Source organism: Diabrotica undecimpunctata, chromosome 2 (genome assembly GCF_040954645.1).
Source record: "Diabrotica undecimpunctata isolate CICGRU chromosome 2, icDiaUnde3, whole genome shotgun sequence".
Lineage (NCBI taxonomy): Eukaryota > Metazoa > Arthropoda > Insecta > Coleoptera > Chrysomelidae > Diabrotica > Diabrotica undecimpunctata.
Genome location: NC_092804.1, coordinates 144,930,495 through 144,942,581, shown reverse-complemented (window position 1 = coordinate 144,942,581; position 12,087 = coordinate 144,930,495). Strand labels below are relative to the sequence as shown.

Genomic DNA, 12,087 nt, shown 5'->3' with positions numbered 1-12,087 from the left:
TTGTACTTTTTTGTAGTTTTTCTTTAGTGTCAGGTTTTCTTGTTTTAGCGCATTGACTTCTATCGCATTAATTTGCTTTTGTTCCTTTCGAATTTCTTTCATCTCATTTTTTATATCGCCCATCTCTATTTTTATGTCCTGTATAAATTCTAATATTTTATCTAATTTTCCTGTAGTAGACTCTTTTTGTGGTGTTCTTGTTTACCTTTTGCTCTTTCCGAATGGTTCATCTTCTTGTTTATACTTCTTGTTTTACCATTGTCATGAGTTGAGAAAACGTATCCCCAGTCGTCTCGTCGAAGAGCTAAGTTTTTATCGATGTTAACAATTTTTTTTTAGTGCTGTTTGTCTTCTATAATTAATTAATTTTATAAGTTATCTGATATGGTTTCTTGATTTTTAAAACTTTTCTTGACCAACCGGCAATGCCGCTTTCAATTTGGTCATGACTCCTAGAGTCTTACAGCAAAGAACCGGAATATCTGATGGTCGTTTGTCTTTAATACAGTAAAATGTTTCTAAAACTTAATTAAGTATAGGAAACTTTTTTGCACTGAAGAGAGTTTATATTCTCATATTATTTTCCACGCATAGTTTAAAATTTATTTCTCAATACTTCTTCAGAAAATCGGGATAAACACAGGTGAGAAATTATCACACATTTACTTCACACAACGGGCCGTTGCCAAACACTCATTTAAATATTAAAATATCTTTATTTCTTCTTCAGTTTAATATTTTATTTGAAAATGTTTTAAATGTGACCCAAGACTATTTTTTGTACACTTTAGATTGTCGTTATTATATTAACTCCTTGTTTCTTTTTCTACGATGTTCTGAAGGAGTGTTTTCACTAATAATCCTTTATACCCAACATTAATTTGAGTTTAATGAATAATGAGGACTTCTACATAGCTAAACACTGCTAATGTGATAAATTCAAAATCATTTATAAATAAAAATTTATTCCAGCCTCCCGGAATACCCAATTTACTAGACTAAGAAAATAAAAACGTGTGGTTTTTGTGAAAAAATATTTGAATCGAATATAAACATCAAATACTATTTCTTAATTTGGATTAGTTGTTAGTTTCTACAGTTACAAATTTTATATATATATAATATTCACGATGTAATTTATAATTGATTAAATAAAATACTTTACAAGCTTCTCTTTGTGTATAAACGTTAATACATGAAAACTGTTACAGCAAAAAGTAGACATGATGGAATTTTAATCTTAATCCAAAAATGTTGTGGTTGAAAAAATTGTAGCCCTTGTGAATTACACATCTTGAAAGGCAAAGATGCCAAAACGGAAAATAAATAATTAAATAAAAATATTAATTATAATTTAGAACCTAAGCTTAAAAACATTATCAAACATTTAAATACAAACACAACTTAAACAAGAAAAACTAGAAACTGAAAGATGTAGAAATTAAAGAAAGTGTTAAAAACTTTATTAATGGGGAGATGTACATATGGCATATGAATAAAATGCACAAATACAGGAAAAACCATGTAGAAAATTCAATAAAATAATAAAAATTAAAGAACTGAGAGATCCTGTAACTACCAGCAAGTTACAAAGGTAGTATTACACTGGCTAAGTATTATAACAACAGTACGAAAATAATAGGTTTAAAGGTATCTAAAAGGATGCACTAAACCATCTATTTCTTTCCACTTTTTATTATGTTATTGTAGCATATTATGTTTACAATTTCATCTTTGTTGTTTGTTTGTTTGGGTTTACTTTCATTATCAGTCAGATTATTTCTCTCACTATGCTTGCAGCATTTATTAAAACTCTTTTGTTTGTTGTCTCCCATATCTATAAAAATTCTTATATTGTTAGTTTCAGTGGTTCATTTCTATCTCTTTGATCTTTAGACTGTACATTTCTCATTTCTATCTTCTGCGTACTTTTGTTTGCACTCATATTTTGACAAAGAAGAAGAAAATTTACCAAGGAGCCTCCTCCCTTACCTTAAACGTCACTAGAAAACTTTCAGTCAATCTGACACCCCAATTCCTTACTTTGGTGTACGCTTCATACATATCCTTCACGAGCCTTATCTCTTCTCGGCAAACTCTTCCTATACTCTACTCTTGAATTCTTTTGCCAAATTCTTAGATATCCTTTAACCTTTACCACATTATTTTCTGATGTCCTACTTGGTTTCCTTTCCGCCATTTTTATCTGCATATCCACTATCACTGTTTGTTGTTGACTAGCTACACACTCACCCTTTATCATTTTACAGTTGGTAAAGTTTTTTAGCTGGCTTCTTCTACGCAGCACAAAATCTATCTGACTTTCCCTCCCCTCGCTACTAGAGGTAACATACTGATATTAAGTCTTCATAAAGAATATATTAATCATAGCCAAATCTCATGCCACTGCAAAGTCAATCACACTATTTTCTCAATAATTTCTTATCCCCATCCCCCAACTTCCATGAACTCTTTCTATTTCCGTTCTTTTTTACCAATATGTCTATTCAAATCACCTCCAATAAAACACTTTTCGTCTACAGGAATCTTGAGCATCTCGCAATCAAGGGCACTCGAAAATTCTTCCTTTTTTTTATATATTCCTATCTCTATTTAGTTCATCCTGTATCATTTTATATGTAGTTGACGTGCCTCGTTTCTCAGTTTACTGACATTCGTTTGATTAGTATTGATAGGTATGTATTATTCTTTACTTCACATCAGAAATAATTAAGAAGTGATTAGGATCACAAGGTATTATTATCGGATATTTCAGTTTCTTTACACATCTGTCTATCAATTATTTTCTCCCATATTTTCATGGTGTGACATGATTTTCATGAAGTTTTATGACCCTGTAGTTTGTACATTGTTGTATATTTATCACTAATATACTGCACATATATTATGTGAAGTGGAGTGATTGGTGCATTCTTTGGGATCTTCCAATTAATTTTTGTCAGGGAATCAGTTCAGAATAATTTTCTTTCTCTCCTGTACAAGTTTTCCGCAATTACCTGGCCCTTCCATCTCATTTTCTGGCTTCTCATTGGTCTACACATCACTGATCTTCATTTGAATATTTTCTTGATGACTACTTCGAGATCCGTCCTAAGATATTCCATCGATCTGAGCTTCAATAAATCTGACGATTTTTTCTTTCGTTTACCTTATTTCGTGGTTCATCATTTTTCTAAATTCACAATTATCTAGGTTTATTGAGCCCACTATTCTATATATTATTCTTTCTACGATCCTTAATATTTCTTTGTCCTTTGCACATTGTTTCAGTATCAGATGTAATTAATTGTCTAATTGCCGCTCTGCAAATTGTACGTTTTATGTTTTTAGTGAGCTGTTTATCTTTAGATAAGTTTTTGTATTTCCAGAAAGTTCTGGTTCCTGCCAGAATCTTCTTCTTTAGATGTCTTCTCTAATAGAGGTTGGCAATAACTTTTGTAAATTCGTCTCTGTCCTGTGCTTTTCTTATTACGGTTTGAAGGTCTAGTCCTGTCCAATCCTTGATGATCGCAGCCAGGACCACGCGTTCCTTCTATTTGTTATTTCAATATCCCTGTCAGAATACACATATGAATTTCTATATTTCTATCATTAATTCTATTAACTGAAATCTCTAGGTTCTCAGTGTTTTTCGTTTTCGAACATGTTTCCCCCAATCTTTACCTCTTGTATTAACTCTATAAGACCCTTTTGGATTCCACCTTAACGTTAATTATTTAAATGACTTAAATTTCAGCTTATCAGTGGTATCTCATCAGCATATGGCCACAAGCTGTAATTTTACATTAAATAATGAGGTTGATAATGAATGGCTTTTTCTTACTCCAATTGATGTTTTGATATTCTTGTGTTTTTGGAGGAGCCTTCTTCTCTTATAATTGCTGCTATTAATCCGTCCACTGTCATTTTCGTTGGCTTATTAAGTTTCATTAGGATTTCTTGATTTTTCATACCTTCTATATAAGGTCTGCTCTTATTAAACTAAACTATATGGTTGCTATATTAAATACATAAGGGGGCATATATTTGGTTATACTCCCTAATGTCTACATCATTCTCTTGCATATATGACAACCAAACACATTGAATCATGTACATAAAAAATTTACTAACGTAATATTTTTATAGGGAAAAGAAACGAGAGAAAGAACGAGATGAACTTTGGAAGAAATTAGCAGAGCTTGAGATATCACATAATAAAACCATGCCTGCACAACTTAATAGCCCATCCAACAAAAAGTGATAATATAATAACAGCCTAATTAACCCTGCCCCTTGTTAATTGTTTGCTGGTAAGTAAGACACCATGCAGGTGGTAATACTCCCATCACCATCTCTCTGTCTCTCTCAGTTGGAGCATGCTTCACAACACCAGAAACATTATTACATATATACATGTATATGTCTTTATTACTTACACCAACTTGTTCTTGCACTGGCAGTGTACTGAACGTTTTATGTAAATTATTTTATGTTACTAAAATAACTAGTCTATTATTTTGTGAACTGTTATTTTTAAAATATCATTTTATAAGTATTTTCCCTTTGTAAAATTATCGCATTAAAATAATAGATTCAGTCCAGATTTTTAATCGCTTCTTAGAACAACATTGTTACAATCAGATATGCCTATTTTCTAACCTTTTAGTTAGTGTCTGAACATATCATTAAATGATCCATTGTAAATTACATTAGTTCAATATCATTTTTGATCTTGTACATTTTTTAGAATACAGTATTAGATTTTTAGTTTTTTTAATACAAAAATGTTGAGATTATTTTTTTATGTTTTCTTTAGATGTATTTAATTTCCACTTAAGTGTATGTCCCTTCGTTTCGTGGTATTCTGCAAAGTAATGTCCATTTGACTTAACAACACTGTTCCATCGGTGCTTTTAGTCACTGATTCAGTTTTTGTAATGGTTGTCAGTGCCATGATCGAATTTGTTTGATTAAATCTTCTCTATACCGATGAAACATTGACCAGCGTTTTCAGTTTTGACGAAAAATTTAAACCGAGAAACTAATCGTCGCTAGACCAAAAATACGGTTGTTTTCTTACTGCGTCACGCAATGTTTTTAGAATTGAACGTAAAATTCTTTTTCGATTGTGTGACTTTTTTGATTGCGCACAACACCTTTGTAATCATAAAAAATCAATCAACGAAGCTTAGAGTGTGAAGATGGTTGTTTTGCTTTGGAATCATAGCGATAAACCCACGACTTTAAGTATATTTTCATTATTAGCGACCAGTTCCAAGTTGTCCAGAGCGACTTCTTCCGTTTTGTCTTCTGCATTTTTTATGAGTTTGGCACACACGCATGTCATTCCTAAATTCTTGGATAGAATTCACGAAAAATAAGATTTTTAATTGGCGCAGTTATTGTCAGCCGATGTACGATCATTTTTAAACCGATTGAACCATTTTTTTATATTCTTTTTGTCCATACATTCATCTATTAAGGAATTTTGCGTCATTTGAAACGTTTTTACACAACTTTTTTCGAATTTAAGCAAAACTAAATAAAAATACAAAAACTACAAACTAGGTACTTCTGATTACACTTGTGGTCTCAGAAGTTGCTGGAAAGTTGTGGCGCGAATAAGCTTAGTATATAAAAGCTTTTTTGCAGTAGATTGGGAATTTAATAATTCCAAATGTACGTTTTATTTGTCTGATGCCCTTTGTACGGAACTTATGTTTGTTCCTTGAGTTTGGCAATTTCTCAATGATCCTGCAATCTAGGTAATCTTAATATCCAATTTAAAGAAGGTGTTATTGCAGGTATCGAAGAGACCAAAGCATTTTTTATTGCAATGAGTGCAACCAGTGTTGTGTAGTCTCGAATTTCAAACGACTCTATGAATGTGTTGCATAGAAATTTACACGCTGACTAATGCCATCTGTAAGAAATTGGAGGCAGTTGAAATGTGGAGTTATTGTAGGATGTTAGAATATCATCGACAGAGTTCGGAAACGAGGAAAATCTATTTTGTTCAAAATAAATATAAAGGTTTTATATTTATTTACATATATAATAATTATTGAAAATCATTGAAAAAGTTTGCTAACCTATTATTTTTATTCTTTTTTATTTGAATATAAGATTTGTTTTAACGACACTAGGAAAATATTAGGCACATCTGATTAAAATTTAAAATTTCGCTGATAAATTTCCCTGTTTTCCAATATATCACACAATATAGTGAAGAAAATGACTTCAATAAAAATATTAACTTCGATAATGTGTTTTACTTGTGTTGATTTTACCTCGTGTAACAATTAACTTGCTATTTGGTACTTCCTATCTAATAAGCAACAGACTGTAGTCTATATCTATGTACACTTATTGATACCCAATACAGCTGTATGCAGAGGGATTATATACAAAAAGTTAGACAGTCTTACAGGTTTGGACCGTGTCTTGTTTGGACAACCACTGTGTGAATACATCTCAACGTTTCGTTACACTTATATGTAACTTCTTTAGGAGCGAGACATGCAATGTCCTAAAAATCACTTGTCGGGGAGTGATTCACGTACAGTAACTCGAAGTACTCATCGCACGTTTGACTAAGTCGTTGACTTTGTGGTTTATAAGATGCATCAATATTGACAGTAACATTGTCTTTCTGTTGGGAAGGTTAGGATCGTAGGAAGAACAGGAGATTTTTTAGAATTTCGAATTCGTCTTGGAATTAGGGAATTTGACAGTATTTAGATATTTAGCCATGTCAAAATCGGATAGGATGCGATCGACTGAAATTTGAGAGGAAACTTTGATGATTGTATTAAAGACAGAATGATGGGAGAAACGGGTGATGCTGTTTTTTTCTTAAAAACTACGGATTGGATTTTGTTTCTTGTTGGTGAGAAAATAGATTTGTTCTGCTTGTGAATAAGAGATATAAACTATAAGTACCAAATCATTAACAATAAGAGTATTGGAAAGTTCGAGAGGAAGAAGGGTAAGTTGAGTATTTAAGAAGCTAATGTTCATGAATCTCTCCCCGGTAGTTGGTTTTTCCCCAGACTACGTTGAGTTACCGTGACCAACGGCCTACCATCCTCCTGAAGAAGATACAAAGAGGTGTGGTGAAACATTGTGAGAGATACACATATGGCTGGTTTATAGAAGACACGGTACAAACCCGGAAGATGTTTTTTTGACAATTCTGACTTGATTCTTAATTATATTCTAGTAAATAATGAAAAGATTATCGATAAACGATACAGCGATAAATAGTTTATACAATAAATCATCTGTTTTGCAATTAAGTTACTGATTTTATTAACGTTTTTTGTTGCTTTGATTAAGTGTTTCAGTAGCAGTTGCAAGTTTACTAAAACTAAAGTTTTTTAATATTATAATTTCACAAAAATTGACTTCTTCCACAAATAATTGATCATTATTAAACCAAAGCATAATTATATAAAAATCTTATAAATTGCAAAGAAAAATCTGTGATAACGCTGTTTTAATAAATATTAACCTAACCTAACCTTTATAAAAAATCAATTTTAAGACGTTTCTGTATTTTTTTGACAGAATTTTAATCATGCGTCAGAACAAGATAAAAAACATTCTCTTCTCTTCAACTTACTCGTTTGGGTGAATGCATGAAGAAAATATTAAACAAATTAATCTTCTTGTTCTTCCATACTAACAATTAACACAAAATTTGCTCTTATATGAGATGTAATATTTATACATAACGAAGGTTATGTGTTTCTACATTCTCTCTTTTAAGTTCACTTTATCATCTATATATTTATTTAAAATCTAGCAATATTACTTGACAAAAATAACTTGGGATGAATAGTATACTTACAAAAGTGAGTGATTTATTCATCAGATAAAAAATAGGAACATTTGAAGAAACAAAGGGTACTTGCTTTTGAGTTAAACATTGAAATGAGTTCCAGGATACTTCAATAATAAAAGGTTATGTATTCTATTTTGTTTCTAAATATATTTGAACAAAATTTTTTAATTTAAAATCAATTTCAGGTTTTCACCAATAATACAATAGATAGGAACACCAAATGGCTGTTGGTTAATAAATGTTGAAGCATATTTTCTCGCTCTTTACATCATATTGTCCATTAATTATATTCTAACACAATTAAGGAAAACCATATCTTTCAAATATATGATCATATTAAGCATTTGCTGAAAAATATTTTTAAAGTTTGAGAATAGATGGTTAGAAAACAATTAATGATACGACAATGGGACAGTGATAATGTTATATCAAATATTGTTATGTAACATTTTTTTTTATTACCAAGTAAACCTTAGTGTTTGTTCATATAAATCTGAAAATTATAATGAGTAAATACAATAAAGGTTTTAAAATCTTGACGCTTCTTCCAGTGTAGGTTCTTCTACTGTGGGTTTGGCCGTAAGATACACATACAACTCTTGGTTTAAAGCGGTTTTTTTATATTTTATCCTTCCCGAAAAAATGCTTACTTCTGTTGTTCTTAATAGTTCTTCGAGAAATCTTTTTTAGCTTTTATCGTCTTTTTTGTCATTACTCTGGACCCTATATATTTCTGTATACAAATTTGTGTATTTCTAGACGCTTTACTTGCATTTCCTTACGAATTAAAGTTTTAATTATTTCCCACATTGAGGCAGTAATATTTTGATTTGCTGCGGATCATAAAGTGATATGCAATGTTGTTTATTATTCAGTTAGGTACTGTATGCGTCCAGACCCCGTAGAGTAATGCCGATAACGCTACTGTCACGTATTTCATTAATCAGAATATGATCAAACTGATTTCTAGTTATTCCGTTATTAGAAACGTAGATCTAGTTTTTATGATCATCATCATCATTGGTGCTACGGCCCTATAAAAGAGCCTCGACCTTCCCAAGTCTATTACGCCAGTCAGTTCTATCCATTGCCAACTGTTGCCAGTTTGCTGCGCCTATTTGTCTACCATCCTCATCTACACCATCCCTCCATCTGAGTTTTGGTCTACTTCTACTTCCCACAGGTTGTGACATAAGGATTCTTCTAGGAGGGTTGTTCTGCTGTGATCTTGCCAGATGTCCTGCCCATCTTAGTCTTCCTATTTTTATAAAGGATACTACGTCTTTACCACCAAATATGTGTTTATATTTGTGATATATCTCGTAGTTGTACCTCCTTCTCCAAACACCATTTTCACAGATGCCACCAAATATTCTTCTCAGGATCCTTCGTTCAAATATAAGCAGGAGATTTTCATCTGCCTTGGAAATGGTCCATGTCTCCGACCCATATGTCAACTGGTTGTATAAAGGTTTTATGGTTATTTTTGTTTTTTGGCTTAAGTTTCTGCTTCTCATATATCTACTCAGTCCAAAATAGCATTTGTTTGCTAGGATTATTCTTCGCTTCATTTCTTCCGTCGTGACGTTCTCCTTGGTGATCAGGGAGCCTAAGTATGTGAATTTGTCCACTACTTCAAAGTATACTATACTACCAAAGTGGTATACATTTCTTCTAGCTTGCGTGTTGTGCTACTAGATCTAGAACTAGATCAACATCATCTGCATATGCCAAAATTTGGAATGATTTATTAAAAATGTTTCCTCTGCTGTCTATTTGGGCATCCCTGACCGCCTTTTCCAAAGCTATGTTGAAAAGGAGACACGCCAGCGCATCTCCTTGTCGCAGCCCAACATGCGTTTCAAATGCCTGTGATTGTCCGCTCTGTATTTCGACTTTGCAAACAACTTTACGCATTGTGGCCTTAACCAATCTTATCAGTTTATCGGGGATGTGGAATTCATCCATGGCTTCATACAATTTATTTCTTAGGACACTATCATATGCCGATTTGAAATCTACGAAAAGATGGTATGTGTCGATATTGAATTCATTGGTTTTTTCCAGTATTTGCCTTAGCACAAAGATCTGGTCTGTTGTTGATCGACCAGGCCTAAAACCACTTTGATATTCGCCAAGAAGCTCCTCTGAATATTCACTCAGGCGACCATATAAAATACTCGAAAATATTTTGTATGCTGTATTAAGGAGGGTTATTCCCCTATAGTTTCTACATTTTAATTCATCGCCCTTTTTGTGTAGCGGGCAAACGATCCCAATAAACCACTCTTCTGGGATTTGTTCCTCATTCCAGGCTCTCAGTATAATTTTATATATATGATTGGTCAGCGTAGTACCTCCACATTTAATAAGTTCCGCGGGTATACCATCACTTCCTGGAGATTTATTATTTTTTAGGTGTTTTATTGCATCCCGTACTTCCTGAATTGATGGAGGCTCCGATGGTGTATTGTTGTTTGCTCCTGGGGGTGGTTGATTTGGATCTTCTACTTCGATAGTAAGCAGTTCTTTATAGTGTTCCACCCACCTTTTCAATACTTCTTCTTTTGTATTGAGTATATGCCCCTCCTTATCCTTACATAGTCCGATCCTTGGTTTAAATTCTTTTCTTGCTTTATTTAGATTTTTATAGAATTTTCTTGTTTGATTTTCCTTTTTTAATGCCTCAAGTTCTTCCAATATTCTATTTTCATACGTTCGCTTTTTTCTCCGATGGATGTACTGTTCTTCTCTTCTGAGATCTTTATATTTTTGTTCTTTTTCTCGGGTTCTTCTTTGATGCATCAGTTTATATGGATTGTTCTTTCTTCTTGTAACGTACTCGCACTCAGCATCGAACCACTCATTGCGTGGTGGTGGTCTTTGCGGCCCTAGAATGTTATTTGCTGCGTCTTTAATGTAATTTTTACACATTTCCCATTGTTCACTAATTGTTAGAGTGTTAGTCAATTAGTTTTTATGATCAGTTGATTCAATAAGATTATTTGATGCTGTAAAATCCACTAGAGTCTGAGACAGTGTTAACCTATGTTTCGTCTAAACACTTCTCTTTCTATATTAGTATTAAAATCTTCTATAACAAGTGCTACATCTTGTCTAGGTAAAGCTTCAAGAACTGCCTCCAAATGGTCAGAGAAAACATTTTTAATTAAACAGTCCTTTTCTTTGGTTGGTGCCTGATATGATAGCATCGAGATACTGCTTTGATACTCTCAGCTATAATAAATGTATTGTTGTAACGCTGTTGGCTTTAGTTCCGTTTTTTCATATACACAAGGGCTCGTTGAAAAATTTTTCTAACTCTATATTGGAAAGAAGAAGAGAAAGCACAACACAACCATACTCCCCTCTTTATCAGTAACTGTTTAATTTACACCAATGCAAATATACAAAAATTGTCGCTAGCTTTCTTAACAATAATTTTAATTGTTATTTGGACGTTTCGATTTCCACTCCGGAAATCATTTTCAAGATACGGGATGTTGAAATTGTTCTTACAAACTGACGATTTATTTATTGCTCTGAAACCGGTTAATATTCAAATGACATTTGGTGAGTTTTAACATTTTGTATTCATCAATGCCGCGCACACCGGGAATGGTTTGAATTTTTTTAAAAAGATTATTTTAAATTAGTGAGCTGCTATTATAACTATTAATTGATGGGTGACTTCCTTGGCCTCAATCTTGTAGGCAAATAGTCATGTTTTTAGTAGAAAATTCTGAAGTGGTGTTTTTACTTTTTGGATGATATCAAATTGGGATTGTTAAATATGTTTATGTAATATTTGTTTGTGTATTGTATGTTTTATATGTATCACATATATAATTGTAAATCATGTGTTTTTGACTTTCTATTAATTCGCGAATGTTGGTATATTCTTGTTGATGACTTTTTATTTTGGTATTGACAACCATAACCTACTACATTCTATACACATTACTACACATTTTTCTTTATTAAGATGAGAGCTGCTTTTTTGGTTTTTCTCTTTCATGTCTATTTCTTTCGTGATTATTGATGCATCTTTCTATCTACACATTAAATTATTGGTTGAACAGAGTACGATGCAAAGATACATTAATATTCACGAAAGAAACATATGAAAAGGAGAAAAATCAAAGAAGCAGCCCTCATCTTCCTAATTGAAGAAAAATGTATAGCAAACCCAATCAGCAGGTTCTGTATCAGCACAATGTAGCAGGTTCTGGTTGCCA

General features: G+C 32.4%; 1 protein-coding gene and 1 long non-coding RNA gene across 5 annotated transcripts in view; one reads left to right on the top strand and one right to left on the bottom strand.

Annotated features, from left to right (window-relative positions):
- Positions 1-12,087, top strand: part of wdb (serine/threonine-protein phosphatase regulatory subunit widerborst) — a 105,286-nt gene that overhangs the window by 79,723 nt on the left and 13,476 nt on the right. For 3 of the 4 annotated variants that reach the window (XM_072523651.1, XM_072523650.1, XM_072523653.1), the window contains exon 6: positions 4,150-4,313. In XM_072523651.1, coding sequence (XP_072379752.1) covers positions 4,150-4,264 — 115 coding nt within the window. In that variant the 3' untranslated portion in view covers positions 4,265-4,313. Of the gene's footprint in view, positions 1-972; positions 1,596-4,149; positions 4,314-12,087 lie in introns of those variants that run through there. The other variant, XM_072523652.1, reaches the window with a different exon arrangement.
- The window catches only part of LOC140434997 (uncharacterized), a 244,720-nt gene continuing 237,782 nt past the window's right edge, over positions 5,150-12,087 (bottom strand). The window contains exon 2 of the long non-coding RNA XR_011950102.1: positions 5,150-9,482. This is a non-coding gene — a long non-coding RNA (uncharacterized lncRNA). The remainder of the gene's footprint in view (positions 9,483-12,087) is intronic.